At 43.6% G+C, this 23,386-nt stretch overlaps 1 protein-coding gene across 3 annotated transcripts in view; it reads left to right on the plus strand.

Moving 5' to 3' along the window:
• Positions 1 to 23,386, plus strand: part of LOC147886044 (S-adenosyl-L-methionine-dependent methyltransferases superfamily protein) — a 101,152-nt gene that overhangs the window by 26,793 nt on the left and 50,973 nt on the right. For 2 of the 3 annotated variants that reach the window (XM_087396347.1, XM_087396348.1), the window contains exons 3-8: positions 10,261 to 10,317; positions 12,793 to 12,867; positions 13,207 to 13,311; positions 13,490 to 13,597; positions 13,716 to 13,787; positions 13,885 to 13,935. In XM_087396347.1, coding sequence (XP_087252473.1) covers positions 10,261 to 10,317; positions 12,793 to 12,867; positions 13,207 to 13,311; positions 13,490 to 13,597; positions 13,716 to 13,787; positions 13,885 to 13,935 — 468 coding nt within the window. The remainder of the gene's footprint in view (positions 1 to 10,260; positions 10,318 to 12,792; positions 12,868 to 13,206; positions 13,312 to 13,489; positions 13,598 to 13,715; positions 13,788 to 13,884; positions 13,936 to 23,386) is intronic. The other variant, XM_087396349.1, reaches the window with a different exon arrangement.

Raw genomic sequence — 23,386 nt, forward strand, 5'->3', positions numbered from 1 at the left:
ACATATAGGAAGCCAAATGCTTATAAAAGACCAGTGAAGAAGAGGCAAATAAAATTGCACATATGCCATAATGATAGACTGTACTATCGGAAGTCGAACATGTAGAGGCCAAGTTGACAAGTGCCAGTATTCCAGCTTCTTGTTAATCTTTTGAAGCACCCATTTAAGCTGTTGTTGAGGGGTAATATTCCAGCCAATGGGATACCCTAAATGCCTCACAATGGTATGAGAAGAAATAATGTGGCCTGGCCAGAGAAGTGCATGCCAATCAGCTTCTTTCAATGCTAGAAGATTCGATTTCTGAAAGTTGATATGCAGTCCAGCAGCTATGCCAAAATCATTCAAAGTATGCATCAAATGAGAGAGGTCACGTTGAGAATTCCTGGGCATGAAATATGAATCATTAGCATATGCCTGTGCAAGAAACGGATGTGCACTTGGAATTTGCAAGCCATGAAGCTGCCCAGTATCTGCAAGATGGTCCATATGCAACAATAACGGATGAGTAGCAATGGCATAGAGTAGCGAACTAAGAGGGCATTCCTGTCTCATTGAACGGGTCATAGTCCATGTCCTTGACAACCCACTACCAAGCAGACACTGCGCAGTGGCATGAGAATACAACCAGTAAATAACATGGACCAGCCGAGGGCCAAATCCCAATTTATGCATAGTCTGAGAAATAAAATCCCAATGGACAGTATCAAATGCTTTCGCAATGTCCACTTGCAGAATGAGAACATCTTGTTTAGAATATTTGGCATACTCAATTGCAAGCAAAACATTGGAGATATTGTCAGTGATCTGCCTTTTGGGAACAAACCCATACTGCCTGGGATGAAGTCCTGCCTGCAAGATAAATTGAACCCTAAGGATAATCATCTTGGCAATGAGTTTGTAAATGACTGGCATAAGAGATATGGGCCGCCAATCAGCCATTGTCTCACACAACCTTTCTTTGGGGATCAATTTGACAAGGCCATGTTTCCAAGAAGGAGGAAGAGTTTGTTCTGCCCAAGCATGATTGATCATAAGAAGAAGAGTGTCCTTGAGATCACCCTAAAATGCACGGAAAAATTCAACAGTCAATCCATCCCAACCAGGAGAGCTGCCTTTACGTAAATGACTCAAAGTATCATCCAGTTCATTAAGCATAAATGGCTGCTCCAAAGCATGAGCCTGTTCCTGAGACAATATAGGCTGAACATGCATAAGAAATTGAGACCTAGCTGCATTCACTTGCATCGAATAATCAGGCTGAGGAGAAAAGAGATGCTGAAAATGACTAGAGCATTGCGATTCCAATTCTGATTTAGAGGTAGTCTAGGTGCCATCATCCTGCCTGATCCTGCCTGATCCTGCGTGATCCACACACACACACACACACACACACACACTCACACACACTTTTTGTGGGAAGAAATCTTTTATTGCTGGAAAATAATTACATTCATAGTTACTTCAAAAGCGAAGTAGCTACTACTCAACTGAAGATCTCAGTATAAGCTGTATACACCTCCTGATCAATCAAACGAGTCTGAAAACAATCATAGAATGATTGTTGCAGAGATCGTTTGAAAAAAAGAAAGGATGAAAAGATTGGATCACCAAAGACTCTATGATTTCTGTCCATCCATAAAGTCCATAGGGTCCACTATTGCACCCAGACAAAAAATAAATCAAAACCCTGTCTCTGTGGATGAAAGCCAAACAACCAGAAAAATCTGCCAAAAATAACAGTAGGAAATCGCGCTCGAAGCCTCTGTCGGATGAGAGCAATGAGATCAGAAGTATGTGGACAGAACCCAAAAATGTGAAGCACCGATTCAGTAGAGTGCTGGCATCTGTGACAAACAGCTGAAGCAATATGTTTGTGTGCGAGTAACTGGTCGGATGGAAAAATGCCAAGGAGAACTCGCCATAGGAAAAGCTGTTGTCGAAGAGGGACTTTGTAATGCCAAAGGAGACGCAGCCTTTTTCTCCACCACTTCATTGAACGATCCATATGCCAAACAGTATTTGCTCGGTGAGAAATCCAAGGTGGAGGTAATAACACTTTATACAGAGATGACACTGTGATATGTGAGAGCTTCAAAGGACGGACATATAAGAAAGGAGAGCGTAAAATCCAATCCTCAAGCCGATTCTGAAGTTCCAAATGAGGTACCGGCAAGTACGGTTGGAGCATTGCTGAAATTTTATGCCATAGAGGACGATAGTGAGCTCCCAAACCATACTTGCGAGCAGCCATAGAAAAAGATAAAATTGTGCCATCATCCTGAAGTACATCCGCCACAGATGAAATGCCTTTGAAGGAGAGAAAATAAGAACGTCTGGGTTCTTGTATGGCCAAAGGAGGGTGGAATACTTTAGACAAAAAAATATTCTCTACCCTCAAAGAGTTGCCCGACAGAGAGTCCCTGCCATGCCATACCAAGTGGGATAAGATGTGTTTCCAATCAAGAAGCAGACGAGAGACAAAAGGGCAGTCTCTGATCTTGCCTTGGATAGAGCCAAATAAAAAATCCCACTGAGTAGGCTGCCAATTCCCAAAGGCAGATGTATGAAGATGTAATAAGAGAGAGCGGATCATGAAAGCCCAAGGCTGATCTCCTTGCATAAATTGTATCATCATTTTCCCTCTGTGAGCAAGTAAATGCATTTGAATATTGAGAATGTTCAGACCCCCGTGCATCTTTGGAGAACAGAGACGATGCATAGAGAGTAATCTGAGACTTTTCTTGCCATGTTTTGAACGCCAGAAAATTTCCATGATAGCTGACATAAATGAAACCAGATCTGCCTTAGTGAACATAGTGAGAGGCAGATAAAATTGTATGTAGGCTATCAAAATGGATTGCGTGATTCGCAGACGAACATGTAATGGCCAAGTTGCAAGCTTCCAATATTCAAGTTTTGCCCTTAACTTTGCTAGCACCCAATCAGTTTGTTGTGAACGGGTGAGTCCCCAGCCTAGAGGATAACCGAGATGTCGAATGAATTGAGAAGCGGGGACAATTTCCCCAGGCCACAGAAGGTTGTGCCATTCCTATGCATGTAACGGCAGCAATTTTGATTTCTGAAAATTTACCTGAAGGCCAGCAGCCAATCCATATGTAGAAAGAGCGTGCATAATCATGGACAGATCAGCCTGAGTATTTTTTGGAGTAAAGAATGAATCATCAGCATATGCCTGAGCAATCATGCTATGACTACCAAGAATCTCCAAGCCGTGCAGCTGGTCAGTGTCCAAGAGGTGATCCAAATATTGAAGCAGAGGATGAGTGGCTATGGCAAAAAGTAAAGCACTCAGGGGACATCCTTGCCTGACAGAACAACCAAGAGTCCAAGATGGAGAAATATCCCCTGATAGTATGCAGGCAGCTTTACTCTCTTGATATAGCCAAGTGATGAGTTGCTGCTTTTTTGTGCCAAAACCCAATGCCTGCATAGTCGATGAAATAAAATCCCACTGAATAGTATCAAAGGCTTTGGCAATATCCACTTGCAATAACAAAACATCCTGCTGTGTGTATTTGGCATATTCAATTCCAATGTAGGCATTAGCAATGTTATCTGTGATATGCCTACGCGGGACAAAGCCATATTGAGCAGGATGCAACCCATCATGTAAAAACCCCTTTAGCCGATCAACAATCATTTTGGTAGTGACTTTGTAAATTACGGGCATAAGAGTGATAGGTCTCCAGTCTGCCAAAGACTCACAAATTTGTTTTTTGGGAAGGAGTTTAACAAGACCTCTCTTCCATGTGTCCGGCATTTGCTGATTTTGCCACGCAGCATTCACCATATATAGCAATTTATGCTTCAAAATGGGCCAATATTCTAGAAAAAATTCGACTGTTAAACCATCCCATCCTGGAGATTTCCATCTGCCATTGGATTTGATTGCATCTGACAGTTCCCTCTCGGTAAAGGGTTCCTCCAAATCCAAAGCTTGAGTATGGGAAATGATAGGAGAAACATGTTGCAACAGTAAATTTCGTGTAAGAAGAATCTGTTGCGAGGGAGGAGCTGCAGAGCCAAATTGCTGAGAGAAATGATGCGCACAAACAGAAGCAAGCTGTGACCGTGAAGTAGTCCATGATCCATCAGCAGGCAGGAGCACTCTGCAAATTTCTGTTTTGATTCTCCTCTGATGTAAACTTTTGAAAAATTCTTTGGAAGAGCAACCTTTATCTGTAAAGGCTCTTTGTCTTGCTCTAGTCTCCCATTTGGCCAGTTTCCTGTGATCATTAAGTTTAAGACAATGTCTGGCCTGGCATAATGTTGTTTGCTCATGCATGAACAACGAACGATGATGGCTGAGTTCAGTGAGATCTTGACAAGTGGATTTGGCCTGAGCAATGGTTTCCCTCAAAGTCTTCATGTAAGACTTGCCATAAGCTCTGATCACAACTTGCATTTTGGAAATAAAAGAATCCCAGGCACCATCAACATGAATATGGCTGCTAGAGGATAAACAATGAGATGCTTCAGTAACCATTGCCTTGAAATCAGCATGTTTCAAATAGCTATTGTTTATGATTAGATGTCTCCTTTGTGGCAATCTATCATCAGGCATGTTATGAAAAGATAACCTCAACCATAGTGGTGCATGGACTGAATGCACAAAGGCATAGTCAATCCACATTTTGCATGTAAAATTCCCATTTTGTTGGGGAGCTACACTATACCATCGATCCAGACGTGCCTGATAAGCGGAAAAAGCATTATGTTGAAAAGTGTAGCCCGGTGACAAAGGCTGCAATTCCTTCCAAAGGTCAACCAAATCCAGATGCAATAGTAGTTGAGACCATGCATGCCTTTCAGGAGATAACATATGGTCATGTCTGGAAGTGTTGTCTCCCTGTTGTGGAGCATTATTGAAATCCCCACATATGTAGGCATGAGATCTCCATGGATATTGTTGCATGGCATCCCAAATTGCAGTTCTTTCTCTAGAGGACTGAGGTGCATAAACAGAAGCAAATTCAAACGCCTCTCCTCTAATAATGCATTGGAGAACGAGCCATCTGCCTTTGTTGTCATTTAAAGCAATGACTGGTTGAAACTCATGTTTGATCAGAAAGACTACCCCTGAGAAAGAGTGCTCCCCAGCATAGAAAATATCATATCCACAGTAGTGTCCTGTCTTGCCTGCATAGATATGTTGATTGTGTTCTTGTAATGCCACTATGTCAGGCTGAAATCTGTTGATGTACAGCCACACAGATTTCCATTTCCTACTGTCACACATGCCCTGGACATTGAGTGTAAAGCATTTGATGTGAGCAGTCATATGTACAGGTATTTATAGTAATATAACAACTATGTACAGCAGCAAAATTTATGGGGTCAGCCTTGCATTTCTATCTCAGGGTCAAGGCCTTGCCCCTGAGAAGAAGTAGCCACCTGAGAAGTAGACAGCAAAGCAGCAACCTCTTCTTTAGGGAAGAGTATTCTGCTGGCTGTTACTACAGCCCATGTAATCCCAATGCCTGTATTTATCTCTGGGGTATTTCCGCTAGAAGATGCAGCATTCCAAGTGCAGGGGGGTGGAATTCTTCGAGCAGAAATAACTTTTTTTGGACTTTGCCAGCCATCAGTTGGAGGTTGCTGTCCCTTGGTCATGGATTGAATAGCAGGGGGTGAATGTGAAGTGAAATTCCCATTTGGAGCCACTGGAGTTTTGCCTTTATCTTGACTCCTAGAAGGCTGTCTATTGCTTTTATTTTTATTGGCAACTGGAGTAGGAGCATCCTTGATAGGCATTTGAACCGGCAAAGTGGTACGAGGCATTTTATGCTGATTCATTGGACACTGTGAAGCCATGTGTCCAAACTTTTTGCACTCAAAACAAGCCCCTTCAAATAAACCCCATTTGAGTTTATAAAAGGCACTTCCCATATTCACATTATTCACCGTGACTGAATAAGAGTCCGGTGTGGGATTATCAGTATCCCAGAGAATGCAAAATCTGTTTGAGTTGCCATTTGGCTGTGGTGGGCAGACCACTTTACCTAAAGATGCTACAATTTTAGGCAAAAGCGAGGCAATACATTGTGGGAAATCGACAACTTCAACCCAAACCGGGCATCTGTGTCAGATTAAAGCCTGAAAGTCCCTTGTGGGAGACCATGGCAATACATGTACCATTTGCTGCCCAAAAAGGAGAGGTGAATGTTCCAAAAGCATTTGTTTGTGTCTCATCCACCATGATAACCTGCATAGTGTACTTTACGAACAAACGAGCCAGCCAAAGTGCGTGTCAGCCAGTTACCTATCTCTGCAGCAGGTGGCATCCGGCCACTCTTTCCTCGTATCTGCAAATCCTTCATGCATGACATCATATACCAGTTGCCTCTCAAGAGTATCATGCATCGGGTCATGCTGACCCTCAACCTGCTTTTGCTTCTTGCAGGGAGCCGAGCGCTCCTTTTGAAACGTTTTTTCATATGAATATTCTGCCATGACTTTGTATGAAAGGGAGCTCAGGAATGAAGTACCTGTAAAAGGGTAGTGGAAGCCAAAAAAACCAGTCCCAAAGAAATATCCACAGGAAGTCCACCAAAGAGGATAAGAAAGAGTATAGTTGGTAAGGAGATAGCAGAGGGAAATGTAAAATTATGGCTGGAACAGAAGACTGTTAGGGAAGACAGCGGAGCCCAAAAACCCCAAGGATTTGTACAGCAGGAAGTACAGGACTGTACGGAAGGAGTTGCATGGAGAGGGGTCTGACTGACAAGTGTACGGAAAAAACCCCTGTAAGAAGAAGGTACCAGGCTTTGTACGTGAAATTGCAGATGGGAACTAGGACTGACGCAGATGTACGGAATCGTATAAACGTACGGACGCTGTACGGCGATCGTACAGCTGTACGGACGGGGCTGCACAGGGTGCCTGACGAGGACGAAAAGAACAGAGCGGCGTAGACCTCACTTAGATCACACAAAACACCACACGAGCAGAGCACAAACACCTAGGGGACTGTGGAAAAGGTACGGAAGAGCAGCAGCAGATGCGGGCCTGTACGAAACGCTGCGGGTAGATTGGAGCCTGTACGGAACAGTCGTACGGCCTGTACGGGTAGCCGTACAGGTTGTAAGGGAAGCCGTAGAAAAACACAACGGTGGCTGGAAGGCATCGGATCCTAGCAGGCTCGTGGGGATGGCACGATTGTGCTCCTCTCTCTCTCTCTCACACACACCTTTCACACACACACACACTCACACACACACACTTTTTTTTTTGTGGGAAGAAATCTTTTATTTCAGTAGAATAATTACATTCATAGTAACTTCAAAAACGAAGTAGCTACTACTCAACTAAAGATCTCAGTATAAGCTGTATACACATCCTGATCAATCAAACGAGTCTGAAAGCAATCGTAGAATGATTGTTGCAGAGATCGTTTGAAAAAAAGAAAGGATGAAAAGAGTGGATCACCAAAGACTCTATGATTTCTATCCATCCATAAAGTCCATAGGGACCAATAGCGCACCCATACAAAAAATAAATCAAAACCCTGTCTCTGTGGATGAAAGCCAAACAACCAGAAAAATCTGCCAAAAGTAACAGTAGGAAATCGCTGTCGAAGCCTCTGTCTGATGAGAGCAATGAGATCAGAAGTATTTGGACAGGACCAAAAGATGTGAAAAACTGATTCAGTAGAGTGCTGGCATCTGTGACAAACAGCTGAAGCAATATGTCTATGTGCGAGTAACTGTCCGGATGAAAAAATGCCAAGGAGAACTCGCCATAGGAAAAGCTTTTGTTGAAGAGGGACTTTGTAATGCCAAGGGAGACGCAGCCTTTTTCTCCACCACTTCATTGGACGATCCATATGCCAAACAGTATTTGCTCTGTGGGACACTCACACACACACACACACACATTCTCTATCACACACACACACACACACACACACATGTATGTATACCTTTGTATGCATGTACACACGTATACGAGTCTATGTATGTATATGTATACACTTATATATATGTGTGTGTGTGTACACATGCATACAAATACATACATACACACACACTTTTTTTTTTTGTTTTTTTTGGGTAAAAGGAATTTTGCATTGAGAAGCATTACATTCACTTTTTTTGGTGAGAAGAAATCTTTTATTGCTGTAAAATAATTACATTCATAGTTACTTCGAAAATGGAGTAACTACTACTCAACTAAAGATCTCAGTATAAGCTGTATACACATCCTGATCAATCAAACGAGTGTGAACACAATCATAGAATGATTGCTGCAGAGATCGTTTGAAAAAAATAAAAGATGATAATAGTGGATCACCAAAGACTCTATGATTTCTGTCCATCCATAAAGTCCATAGTGCCCAGTAGCGTACCCATACAAAAAATAGCCTCTGTCGGATGAGAGCGATGAAGTCACAAGTATGTGGACAGAACCAAAAGATGTGAAGCACAGATTCAGTAGAGTGCAGGCATCTGTGACAAACAGCCGGAGCAATATGTCTGTGTGCAAGTAACTGGCCAGATGGAAAAATGCCAAGTAGGACTCGCCAAAGGAAAAGCTGTTGCCGAAGAGGGACTTTGTAATGCCAAAGGAGACGCAGCCATTTTCTCCACCACTTTAGTGGGCGATCCATATGCCAAACAGTATTTGCTCTGTCAGAAATCCAAGGTGGAAGTAATAACACTTTATACAGAGATGACACTGTGATATGTGAGAGCTTCAAGGGACGGGCTGAAGAGGAAGAAGAGTGTAAAATCCAATCCTCAAGCCTATTTTGAAGTTCCAAACGAGGTACCGGCAAGAATGGTTGAAGCATTGCTGAAATTCTATGCCATAAAGGACGATAATGAGCTCCCAAACCGTATTTGCTAGCAGCCATAGAAAAAGATAAAAGTGTGCCATCATCCTGAAGTACATCCGCCATAGATGAAATGCCTTTGAAGGAGAGAAAATAAGAACGTCTGGGTTCTTGTATGGCCAAAGAAGGGTGGAATAGTTTAGACCAATAGATATTCTCAGCCCTCAAAGAGTTTCCCGACAGAGAATCTCGGCCATGCCATTCCAAGTGGGGTACTTGTAAAGTGATAGTGGAGGAAAAAAACCAGTCCCAAAAAAAGGCCACAGGAAGCCCACAGAGAAGAGAAAAAGAGTATATTTGTAAGGAGAAAGAAGGGAAAGAGGGATGTAGAGGTCGAGAGAAAATAAAAAACAGTTTTGTAGAGGAAAAAGAGAGAAAAAACCAGTAAAAAAACCCAGATGAACTATATTTTAGAGGAAAAGGGAAGATTTTGGGGATGGGAAAGGTGCACCAGACCCAAAGACTCAAGAGGAGAGAAACGGGAGCAAAAGCCTTCAAAATCAGCGCGTAGATGTAGTCCGCAAGCAAAACCCTGTGTGGAAACGATCCAGGAACCGGAGATGAACTGGGAGCAGCAAACTGCAGCAGGTGGAACTGTCCGTACAGGCCGTACACCTGTATGGAACTCTGACGGGCTGTACAGCAGGTGATAACTGCTCCAAAACACCGGTTTTTGGGCGTTGATGCAGCGCAACAGGGAGCTGAGGCTCATGGGCACACACACACACACACACACACACTAGAAGCATTACATTCACACACACACACACACACACACACACACACACACACACACACATATGAATCCTTAACCACACCTCAAACTTAGGTTCAACAGTCAAATCACAAACTTCTTTGCTAAATCGCACTTCAGAAAACGTGCCCACAGGTGGCTGGAATCCAAATCGTAGCAACAAAAACCAATTCGCAGCACTAAAGAACAATTCATCAATGAAAACCACTTCGTCTACAGGTTGGAGGGCTGCGAGACATCTTGGGAAACTTTTAAAAGAGGCTGGGCAGAATCGCAATAGAGGGAGGGAGAGAAAAAAAACACACCGCTAGGGGCCAGAAATAAGAGCTGACCCCCCCGCCCCCCAATACGCCCCTCCCTCCCGCCCCGGGAGGTCTTTATTGGAATAGAACTCTCTTTGTTTAAGGTGGCTCACGAGGGAGCAAAGTCTGGGTGCAATTCTCAATACAGTTGGGAGCCTAGAGGCCCTTAATTTATAGACTGACCGGCCAACTAGAAAGCATGTGCTTTCCAAAAGCTGGGCTTGCATTAATCGATGAAGTGTAATACTAGTTGTTTCGTGAAAATGTTTTCTTGCATTAATTGATGAAGTGTAATACTAGTTGTTTCGTGAAAATGTTTTTACACGCTCACATCTTGAAATTTTGTGCAGTTTTTTAAGGATCGACACTACCTGAATAAAGAGTGGGGAGTTTATTTCCAACAATTTGTAAGTGCCAGCTTTGTTTTATTTGTGTTTTTTCTAATTGAAAGTAGCCTTTTTGAAACAGTGAGCTATAAAACCAGTAATATTTTTGAAATCTAAACTTTGTCTTAAAGAACACAAATGTAGTTTTTGTGTACAAAAGAACTCTCTTACGTAGTTGACATGTGACTGAAGTGGTAAGTAAAAATGAGATAATCCTTTATATTTATAAGCTACTAACACACTTCTTCAGTGAATACTTATATCGAGGCACAAAGGTTGCGTTACCCTAATCCGTTTGCAGTGACTCTATGCGGCATGCATGTAGCTCAAAATATTCATAATGTCATCTTGAAATCCTAGAGCTATCACATCAGGTACAATAACATATTCTATGTTCTTGCTGCTTTGTGCAAGTCAATGTAACCTTTACTGGTACAACCGTGTATCTTTGGACTTTGCAAAGTCAGGTGTTCTAATGTATAACTCCTCCTAGATGTAAGCACAACTTCTCACATAGACTTCATTGCATCTTCTTCACCTTCGTTAATGCTAGAGGATGCTTGGATATATCTAAATTTTGGTACGTCTAAGCATTTGACTTCATTTCCTATAGATCACACAAGGTAAAAATCCGCCTCTCCCTAGATACTCCCTCAGCTCGCCCACTCTCAATTGCGGAGTTGATGGGATGAAACCCACAATTGCCCAATAGATATCCTCAATGAATGGGGGAAATGAATCCGAGTCCTGGAGGATCAATAAAGCCCCCATCGAAAATGTGAGAAAAAGGAGCATCAAAGTCGCTAAAGAGGCACAAATTTGAGCAATCACTGCTTGGAATGTGCATTTGGGACATAGAAGCCACAACGAGTAGCTAGATAAGTTTTGTAAGGAGTCTTATTACATCAAGACAAGCCAATAAGGGCCTTGTTTTAGGGTAGGAAGATAACACAAGAAGAGCCACACTACAAGGTAAAAATACGGGGTGAATTAAGGTAGAGAATATGAAATAAGGTCACAGCTAGGGTTTGACCTTTTTAATAGCCTTGCGCAAATAAGTCTTTCGTGTCTTTTCTCTATCTAGTCGATAATGAGCCTTTGACTTGATGGTTGGAAGGATCCTAGAGATGTGTAAAAGGTCTCGACTCATAATGTGACACATATTGGCAGCTTGAAGATATCTATCTCTACTTTTCGTGTATTGGAGCATGTAGTCAAATATAAACTCATCTCGTTCTAATGACATATGACCATGGCATATGTATGTTGGAGCATCCTATTAAGCATGAGTGCCATGTGCTCAAAAGTACGGTAAATATATGGCTTCTATTGATCTATTTGGGCTCAAGCAACCTAGTAGACCCACTCTTAATATTGGGTTATCTTTAACTGGTCATTGTAACACATGTTCTATATCCTCAGTCGAATGACCCTTATCGTGATCCCTTTCCTTTATATAGGGGATTTATAAAATTTGGAAGAGTGGTGATCACTCTGTAATCTTAGTTTAATGTAACATATTTAGCTACTAGAGATTTTATAATATCTTACATTATAGCTTCCCTAGATTCGCTTAAATTGATTTGTCTTCTTTGCTAATAAGATGTTGAACCAAAGTTTATAATAAGGCAAAACTAGGATGTAGCAATTGTATTTAGCGATGCACATCATGCTATTTTTTCCAATCACTATTTTTGGAGGTAGGTGTACTTTTAAAAAAGACATCAATAATTGAGCTGGCAAATACAAACACATACTTAGTCAATTAGCAAATTCATAGAAACTACATGCACTTGAATTATCAAAATTTTCACTTAAGGAGCTCTGGTGATGCTGTGTTGGGGTCTAATTTGGGCTCTAGTAATCTTTTGTATGTAAATGAAAAAATTTCATAGCCTTTATCACTTTTAAAGTTTCAATCTCTCGCTCTTCTGCTCCTCTCCTCCAAGATTTTCACACGACACAAGACATACATGGTCTATGACATCAATATGTGGAGGACATCATGCTATGTTTTGAACCTTATGTAACTATGCGATTTGAAATGCCTTCTTAAATCCTATGGGCTTTCAATACATTAGGAAACTTTCTTTTTGCTCCTTTTTATTCTTGCTTCCTCAAAATGTTAGATTAAATATAGTCTAGTCTTATGAGAGAGTGTGTGTACCTGTGGTGGATGGTTCTATGCTATGAAAATTGGGGACCTTCTCTACCTATTAAGAACATAGTCATTGCCATAACCATGTTATATTTGCTTCTAGGGCTCCATTGTCTTTGTTTTGTTTGGTTTATTATCCTTCACCTTTTCCATTTTAGGCTTTGTAGTCCTTTCTTCTTATGGGTGTGGTCCTTAGATGGAATATTCTTGCACGTGCGTTTTGTTTGTTTTTTTCACTTCCACAAAATCTCAACACAACAACAAATTCCAATGTTATAAATTAGGAAAGTAACTGGTCAATTGTTTGCATATTAATTGTATGATCTTAAAAAGCTCAGGCTGCATCGCCTTCAACCAAGACTCAAGAAATGAAGCCTTCGGGACTCTCCAGTCAACTGAAAGTGGTTTTAGAGGTAGGCCATACTCTTGCTCAACACTATTTGCTTTTGGGGGATATTCTAATTTTTGTATTTCTATTATTATCTCATTATTGTGTTGATTTTCAATGTCAAGGTGGTGTATCTATTTCTTTTGCAATACAAATAGGTTTTTGTAAAGCTGCATTTTCAGTCGGCTTTCCTTGTTAGTGACCAAATATTGCGTCTAGCTCTTTTGAAGATTTTTATCACATAATCATCCGTCCTTGTTTCTGTATTATTGGACATGTTCATGATGATATGCTTTCTATGGTATTCTTTGTTTGAAGTAAATGCAAGGTTAAGACTAATTCTGCTAATCTTGTGGCAGGGTAGATTGGATGCGGTGCTGGAAATACTGTGTTTCCACTGCTTGCAACATATCCAAACATGTTTATCTATGCGTGTGATTTTTCACCACGTGCTGTCAACTTAGTGAAGGTGGAAAATTTGCTCTAGAGTTTCAACTATGCTAAAAAGAACATTCTGAAGGCTTGAAGTAACTTCTAAAGATGTGAGCATTGGATTTTTCTTTTTAAATTCATATTCTAAAGGTCCAGTCGTCGGTGGTGTTCACTGTTAGGTTTCAGTACTCTCCATGTTTTTAAATGTTTTGTAGACCCATACGGAGTATACAGAGAAGCACATCCATGCATTTGTTTGCGACGTAACTTGTGATGACCTGATCTCAGTTATTCCAGTTGATTCGATTGACATTGCCATGTTGGTGAGAAAATCATATGAAGCATTAGTTTCTGGGAAAATTTATGACTGCAAGAGGTGCGGCATGGTTCTTGAGTTTCTGTTTTTTGAAACCAAATGAATCTGCATTGGCTCCTTAATAGGTCTTTACACTCTCTGCAATATCGCCAGACAAGATGCCTTATGTGCTTCAGAATATCAAAAATGTACTGAAGGTATTGCCTTTGTCCATGAATGAAAACTCGAATGTGTATCCGACATACAATGAAGTTAAGGTGCTTTTGTTTTAATCATGGTGCTTGTTTTTTGCAGCCCAATGGTCATGTATTAGTACGAGACTATGCTGTTGGTGACCTTGCTCAGGTCAGTCAGTTATTGCAGTAATGTGAACTATAAAATCTTTTATCATTTACTGTGATGTATGGATGACATAAACTGGCTGGGGCAGTGTTTCTCTAAGCTAGACAGAAAATTACAGTGTGTATTTCTAGAAACTATTTCAAGGAGAGAAACTATTTGGAACATTGTACTGAAAGCATACAAGGGAGGCTGCAGTGCCGTCAGTTATGAAAGCTAGGAAAGTTCAAGTGATCCATTGGATAATCAGGCATACTTTTTTAATTATGAAATATGCCAATAAAAGGAGACTTTTTATCAAAAAGTAATATATTCAATTCAAAACAAGAAAGTACCGAAGTACAATCATTACAGCAGAGGTGGGAGAGCTATCTCCTTCCCAAATATCCACACAAAACCCTTGAAAACAGTCACAACAAAGGTGGTGAGAAAAGACTGAATCCTTACCCTCTCAATTCGTAATGTAGAAGACTTTTTGTCTCTGCTACCTGCCCAATCAGTCATGAAACCATTGCAGCTGTAGAGGTTTGGACTCCTTCGATGTACATGAGGATTCTTTTGGCTGCCCACCAATGGCTGGCCTTAGAATGTGCCATGAAGGCAGACGTATCTCGCACTGCTCTCCCTGCTTTGTGCTTCCACCATAGCCTTCCTTCCCTCCCACTTTCCCAGCTGCCCCTCCCCCCCGCCTCTTCTTGCACCTTCTCTTCCTCTTTTCTAGTCCTCTCTCTCTCTCTCTCTCTCTCTCTCTCTCTCCCCCTAGGCCGAGTTCGGAGCTACCCCGTTGCAGCTAGATGCTGCCTTCGAGACTATCACCTATCTCCATCGGGTCAGCTAGTATGGATCCTGCACATCAAAGCGTGGGAACTTGCAACACGACAGATTTGGCAATTGATCAATAGCAATTAATTGTATTTTTGGCAACCCAAACCGAGATACACACTGCGGAACAAAAGTAAAATATGTGATGAGACAAGTAGTAGACTAATTTTGATTTTTGGGCTCCTGGATTTCAGCTCTTTCCTGGTCAAGAGCCCTGTGCAAATGTTCCTGATCAATGAGAGGCATATCAGGCTGAATATCTGGTTGCACATGTGGTTGCAAATGACCAATAGATGGAGGAGGTACATCCTCAGATGGAACATCATCCCGAGCATCAGATGGAAACAAAGGCATTAAGCTGTCAGATGTCTGGGGCATCAACAAGGGGCTGTTTTTGACAGTCCAGCAAAGGCATAATGGAAGATTCATCAAACACAACATCCTGACTAACAAACTCTGAGCTATACCCAAGAAAAATACACTTGACAACTTCATCATCCAACTTAGTGCGTGTCTGTGAAGGCACATGAGCATAAGCTAAGCATCCAAAAGTCCTCACGTGAGAAATGCGATGCTTACGACCCGTCCAAGCCTTATAAGGTGTGATAGTCTGCAATGCCTTTGCGGGACATCTGTTCAAGATGTAATTTGCACACATGACCACATCCAACCACGACTTGTTAGGCAAATGTTTGGCTTTCAACATGCACCTGGCCATCTCCATCACTGATATATTTTTCCGCTCAGCCATGGGATTCTGTTGAGGAGTATAAGGCACCGTGCATCGATGATTTATGCCACGGGAAACAAAAAAAACAGCAAACTCCTTTGACATGTATTCACCCCCCCGTCTCTGTATTAAGGTGAGCAATGTGCAGCCCACTCTCATTCTCAGCCAAGGCAATAAAGTGCTTGAAGCATGAAGAAACTTCAGATTTGGATTTCAATGCGAAAATCCAAGTGTACCTGGTGAAGTCATCAATAAAAGTGACATATTAATAGAATTCCCCAAGAGCTACAACCCTCATGGGTCCACAAACATTATTATGAACGAGATAAAGCTTGCGTGAAGCACCAACTCTCCCATGCTCGGGAAACTCAGCACGGTGCATCTTACCAAGCAGGCATGGTTCACAAACATGCTTTGTAGGCATATGCATTTTGGGCAGATCAACAACCATACTATCCTTATATAACTTCACCAAGGCTCCAAAATTGTGGTGTCCAAACCTCTCATGCCACGGTAGAATCAAGAGCAAAGGCATGTGCATCTGCAAGTGCAGCATCATCATCCAAACATCTATCATAAGCATCAAGTCTATAAAGACCTCTAGTTAATGTGCCAGGCAAGACCATGGTAAAGGCATGTGTAGCATCATACATGGCACACCTAACACCATAAAAAAGAACCTGAAAGTCGTATGTAGCAATGGCTGAAATAGAAATGAGGTTCTTACGAATGCCTAGAACATAAAGCACATGCTCTAGAGTAACAATACCACCACAGACAGAAGTAAGAGCAACTTGCCCAATACCTTTCACGGTATATGATGCATTATTGGCACATGTGACAATGCCCCCTGAGATGTATGCTCTAATGAACTGAATAACTTCAAGCAGGAAGTGATGTGCTTGCTAGCACCACTATCAAAGAACCAGGCATCATGAACATCTAAAACTGCCATGCAAGCATTATAAACATCAGGATTATAATGACATGTAACCAAGGAAGCCCGATGCTGGTCTTGTGCAAAATTAGTGGACTCATGTCGATCTTTTGCACTAGAAGAACTAGATACTGCAAGACCCCACTCTTTCTTCTTTTTTTCAGATGCAATGCGCTTCCTGCATTCAGAAATATCATGCCCAGGTTTCCTGCAATAATTACATCTCTTCTTCTTTTTGTTATCCCTTGAAGAAGAGGCACCATATGAATGATTGGCATGGGAATGAGAGGGTTTACCAGCTGAACCCTTGCCTTTGCCTTTGTGTTTGTGATGGGCAGCAAAGGCTTGATCACTAGCCATAGAAGCATTGTAATTCGCACGACTTTGCTCCTCTTGAAGAAGAAGAGCAACCAGCTGGTCGAATGAGAAATGATTGGCATCATCCCGTGCAACCAACCTCAATATAGTAGCAAAGCCTTCGTAAGAATCAGGCAACCCATCAAGGTATGGTGTACCTGCTGCAAGAAAAATTCGTAAAAGGCAACACGACGCCTTCCAAGGCAACATGCGGCCTTTCTAAAATGCAAATGAAGCAAAACTTGGAAAGAACCGCTTACCAATGATGTAGCCCGAAAGGACAGCAGTGTAGGGCTCTGAATGCAAGCAAATGAGGGCTGGAAATGAGAATTACAGCAAGAGAAAGTGCTCCCACGAGGAGGAGAGCACTTAGAAATGGAGTGAAAGAGATCCAATGGAGGAGAACTCACAGCCTGAGGCAAAGGGATGCCAAAGAGGAAGAATGGGCTCAAGGAGTGGACTCCAGATCACTTCAACAAGCTCCAAAGAGCTTCAACAATTGGCATGCAACTCGAGGCAGCAAGAAAACTGCTCCAAAAGGGCTCCAACAGCCAGCATGCAGCTGGAGGCATCACTAGACAGCTCCGAATTGCAGAAATGAACACTGAACAGGCTGCAAAGGCTTCCGTACAGCTTCAGCAGGCCCGTACACTGGCGCAGCAGGTCCGTATAGTGTGTATGGACCACGTGTGAAATTTCCTGCAACAAATGCAGCCTGCAGCATCCGTACAGTTCCATACAGAGTGTACGAAATCCGTACAGCTAGGTATGCTGCAGAAAAGAGTTCGAAATTGCTCCAAAATGCGTCTCCTTTGCAGTAAGGGCTCCAAAATGCAAACTCCTTGTGCCAAAAGAGAAGTTCTCGCGATGGAAAAGCTTGGAGAGGCCTCAAACACTCGTGGGAGTGTGAAAACCAGCAAGACCAGCAAGAATGAGGGCTCCAGAGGCTGCCAAACAGCTTGGGAAAGCTGTCAATGGCTGAGGGAATGGATTCCCGACCTGCTCTGATACCATTGTTGGCTATGACAAGCAATGGAAGCTCAAAAATGGAAGCAAGAAGGAGAAAAACGAGATGCTGTAAAAGATTGCTGCAAAACTGAGAGTGGAGGCTCAAGGGGGAGCCAACATAACAAAACCCTAGGGCTAATTGCCCTAACTGGACTAAGTGTACTAACGGACCTAGGTGTTACATGTACTAATTGTACCAATAGTCCTAACTGACTATAACTAGGCCTACAAGGCACATACCATGGAATAAGTGACACCTATGGATAGCCCATAGAATGGCCTACAATAGGTGGTTAGAGAGATTGGGACTCCACATTGACAGGTTGCCTCCTTTCTAGTACAGCTTAGATGCTCCATATATCCCACTTGGATACCACGAGGTGAACCAGATCATTTGAGAGGACGACCTACAGCTACACACTTTCAGGACCTGGTTGGCTCCGATGGAGCTTCCAGTGAAGCTCAACTTCTATAGGGACTCACTGCCTCAACTTCTCGGAGGAGGGTTTCATCATCCTCCCAGAGTAGACGCAGATCCATCTACCACACTCATTGAGGATCGCCATCGGGTAGTTTCGAGTGTCATCGCACTGACTCCGTATTGAGAGTGGATGAGTTGAGGGGATTTCCAAGGAGGGATCGACAGGAGGTCGAGTTAGAAGAGCACTTCGCATTCAGGTGCCCCGTATATTATGAGATCCGTGGGTGATATCACTGCCTCTTTAGAGACGGTTTTGGGCTCCTCACTAGGCTCCTTACATACCTAGACCGGAGGTGTCTTGCTGCCTTCCTTCACGAGGCACTTCGGCATAGAGAGTTTCTACTTGAGGTGTAAAGACAAGCTTCCGACACACAGTCCGATCCCTCTCAGAGTAGGATTACTGAGTTTTTTCTCTCAGACCGTATGGACCACACAACCCCTGCCGAGAGACGTAGCAGAGACCCAAAGCCCGAGAGATGCCACACTCGACAGCGGATCGACATGCATATTACACTTGGCGACCTCCCCTCCTTTTTCAAACCTAGAGCACGGCCCACATAAGTTGTAGTAGCTTTGGTAAGGAGCAGGGTCATTGCCAGGAGATTGAGATGGATTGCACCCACTGACAGCCACCAACGCTCCATCCTCCTCCTTCACATCTACACCATCATGAGGTCACATTGTACTTATGAGGATGATGTTCATGACACCACTGATGCTATATGACTGTATCTTTAGGATTCAGCATGGGTGATGATGCTCTCGTAGTAGCTCCACCCTTCTGCTTGTTTGTACCAGGTTTTTTATTAGTCTCATAGGCCCATCGGTCTTTCGTAGACTTCAATAACCTTTCTTTCTTTCTTTTTTTCTCTCCCTCTCTCTCTTTCTTCCAGGAATACTTTAAGGATCCCCCAATGAAGGGGTGGCTCTTTGATACACTAGTGAGATTGACAGCCATGTATGCAGCACCTTTTTGGGGATGTGATCTACTGACAACTGAGTGGCGGAGATTGGAGAGGCTATAGGTTACCATGGGGTGTAGGATGATTAGGAGTAAGCCGCCAGTCCCTCACGAGATCATACTGGCTGAGTTCACTATGACACCACTGCAGATTGATGCCATCTTCCAGATAGTGACATATCTACACATGGTATGGGCCTTCCTAGATGGAGAGTACCTAGGTTGGCTCTAGAATCATCTCGACAACTAGTAGAGTGCGGGGACAACAAAACTTGGTATGCTTGATCTCCAAATGGTTTTGGTCTTAGGGAATTCAAATGGATTGCCTCCCTTGCCTTCAATATAGTTCGGACTTCCGATCTCATCTCATGGGATTTGAAGGGATGAACCTTATCATACGGTTGGACCTACCCCCATTATACACACCCCGAACCCTACCAAGATCCAGTTCTAATGGGACCACTTCGTGAGAGTATCAGAGGATGGACTGATCATCTGGCCCAGTATCTAGAGGAGAGACAAGTTACCCATGCACTGAGGATTGCCATAGAACAGATGCAGGTCTCATCTCACTAGTTGAGGATCAAGGTAGGGAGAGCTGTAGGTACACCTAGAGAGCAATGGACTGCAGACTATGTACACTGGTAGCAATGGAGATAGAGGAGCGCTTCCTATGTGTTTGCCCTGCTTACTATGAGATTTGAGGACGCATCACTGCTTCTTTCAGGAGGGCCGCGGATTCGGTCCACTCCCATCCGATCCACTTGCGTGGCCTCTTTTTTGATGGAGATGCGGCGACACAGGGAGACTCTATTACTTTTACAGCTAGATGTTGCATTTCAGGTCATCACATATCTGTACCGAGTTAGGGAATATGGGGATTATACCTCGGGGCGTAGCAGGCTACCATGGATAGCTCTATCCTCTTCTATGGCACTTGCAGCAGGAGAAGATCAGAGGTGCTGGTATGCACGTACAGAGAGATGGTTTGAGCGACTGGGGCTCCACATGGATAGACTACCTCCCTTCCAGTATAGCATGGATGCTCCGTTTTCTCCCCTCTTATCACACGAGGTCAACCAGGTTATCCATGAGGATCTACTATAGCTACACACTTTTCGGACCTGGTTGGGACCGAGTGAACTCCCAATGAAGCTTAGCTTCTACAGAGATCACTTCTTACATATCACAGCGGAGGGTTTCATTGACCCACCAGGATACACACAGATTCACCTACCCCACTCGTTGAGGATCTCTCTTGGGCAGTTCCGAGTCTCTTCACACAGACTTCGCATCGAGAGCGGCAGAGCAGAGCGACTACTTAGGGAGCAGCGCATATGCATACTGTGTGACATACAGGAGGTTGAGACAGAGGAGCATTTCATCTTCAGGTGTCCTGTGTACTATGAGATCCGAGGACGTTTCCACTGCCTCTTCAGGGATAATTATGGGATTTTAGCCGGTTTTCTCTCCTACCCAGACCAGCGGTGTTTGGTAGGTTTCATTCATGAGGCACTTAGACACCGCGAGAGGATACTCCGAGCACAGAGACAGGAGCAGACTTCTTCCTGGGTTGATCCCTCTCAGAGCTCTATCATGGAGTTCTTTCAACTAGATCACATGGACCCCAACAAGACGAGGCCTCGACATGACTGTGACCCGGAGACCGTGACCCGACTGCTCAGACAGAGGGTCGACACACAGATCACACTTGGAGACATCCCCTCCTTGTTTAGAGTCGGAGCCCAACCGACGGGGGTCACAGTAGCCCTGGTTAGACGCAGAGCTATGACCAGGAGACGTGCCAGGACCACGCACCTCTGAGTGGCCAACAACACTCTATTGCCGACTTCATGCCTCCATTGCCTCATCCATCCTGATATCTTGTTGTTGCTGAAGATGATGATGATATTGATGATGATGCTGAGATTGATATATAGTCGACCATCGACATGACTATGTTGTACTTAGGACTTAGTACTGCCATTCTGCATTTTTGCATTTTTTGCATTTTGCATTTTGCATTGGTATGGATGCTCGTTTAGTAGCTCCACTACCACAGCTTGTTGTATCAGGTTTTTCACAGTCTCATAGACCCATCGGTCTTCCGAAGACTTTAATAAACTTTCTTTCTTTCTCTTTTCTTTCTCTCGCTGAAGAAAGAGATGTCGGCCATGTAGGCTACCATGAATGGTAAACATGCCGAGCTCGCACAATAGCTCAATAAGGGAAAAGCAGTGATGCTTGAGTGAATAGAAGTGGTTAAAAAAGGATAAGCAGCCCCCAAAAAAGAGTTTATCTCTGAGACACTAGAGAAAGAGAAAAGGAGGGCCAGCAAAGAACGAATGTCATAGTCAGAGGCTGGCTTAATAGTGGGAGATACCCCAATGGCAGATGCCCAAACTTCATTCAACAAGATGGGGGTCAACCGTACCTGTGAGGCAGCTTGGAGGGTAGGGAAGATGGAGATATCAACAAGACCCTTAGTGCTGAAACTACGAACTGCGGTAGATAGGTCCAACCTCATGACCATGAGAGCATCTTTGAAGGGGATCAAATCTACTTGGATGATGACCTCACCCTTCTACAACAGGAACACATAAGGGAAGGGATCACACGAGTAATGGCAGCAGGGAAATGGGCTGCTTACAGGGATGGCAAAGTGATTATCCGGGAAAGAGCAAACAAGGGGGAGAAGGGGGGAGGGGAGAAGGAAGAAGGGGAATTGTGATTGTGTCGGATCCAGGATGGGATTGCACAGACCAAGTTGAGTATGGCTGTATGGAATTGTAATGGTACCCTTTGGTCCTACCCGGGTGGTTTCTTGGAGACATACACAGATAAAGACATCATCTTCTACACCGAGACACATGAGAGCCCAGAGAGAGGGCTGCCCACATTGATAGGATACACCTGGGAGTAGAGAATTGAGAAGAGACAGTGGGGTATGAGGCTCTGGAGGCGTGGCTGTACTTTTCAAGACACACTTGGAACACTCATATCTGTGGTATGAAGAGAGGAGCATGAACGTCATATGTGGATACAAGTCCTACTGCTAGATGCCCGAATGATCTTCATGGCGGTGTGCTCATGAGGTCATCATAGAGGGACACAACCCATTTGAGACAATACATGATGGCATCGTAGAGTTCTCCAGACAGAGAGACACCCTCCTTTTGGAGGACTTCAATGCAAGGACAAAGGATAGGCAAGTGGGCCTACTAGACTTCACATATGAGGGAGATCCCCATATGATTTCGGAGCTAGATGCAATAGAGCTTAGGATCCTGAGACACTTTGCAGCCTCACATGTGACAACATACAAGCGACACTTGAGCTGGAAGCAGTCCAGGATATCATCATCTACAATGGCCTTCAGAGATGGCCATTGTCAGGGGGGGGGGGGGAGGGAGCACAGTGGACTACCTACTGGGCCCCTTAGCTTTTATGTCGCGGATACATGACTTCACAGTGCCCCCTCCCCCACTTGAATCGACCATTCATATTTGGCCTTCCGTATCTTTGCTACTACGCCAATCACAGGGAGAGCTCCCGCCACACCTGCTCGCACTGAGATCCACTCTGATCGTGCCCTTGATCCAGTATATGTGAGTCACTTAGCCAGAGAGCTTCCTACCCTATTGGAGGAGGATATAGACCTCACCCTAGCCTCAAACACTCTTGCCTCTGTAGTATAGGACGGTGCCACCAGGTTTTTTCCTACGACCTGATGCGAACGGGCCCAAGATGGGAAGATGCCTCAAAACCCTTGGTTTGATGACGAGTGCAGAGAGACACGAGCTCACCTCACACGGGAGCGAGCCTTGGGTTAGTTGACGTCATCTGAGACACATTGGATCTTTCGATGGTTGACACGTCGTAAGAGACGGGCCTTCCTCGCACACAAGATGGATGAGATCATCAGATCATTTCAAGGAGACCTGACCAATGGATGGGGGCTTCTTTTGGAGGGGAAGCCACTCATTCCCATTATTGACCCAGAGGTAAGCTACACTTATGCATTTTCCTTATATGATGTCCCGAGGCACCCATTCCCATTATTGACCTTGAGGTAAGCTACACTTATGCATTTTCCTTATATGATGTCCCGAGGCAGGCACCACCGGATATGTCCTCTGCCCAGGGCCACTACCTGTCACT

The sequence above is a fragment of the Dipteris shenzhenensis genome, chromosome 25 (assembly GCF_047967505.1).
Source record: "Dipteris shenzhenensis isolate YYH24624 ecotype China chromosome 25, Dip_SZ_1.0, whole genome shotgun sequence".
Taxonomy (NCBI): Eukaryota; Viridiplantae; Streptophyta; class Polypodiopsida; order Gleicheniales; family Dipteridaceae; genus Dipteris; species Dipteris shenzhenensis.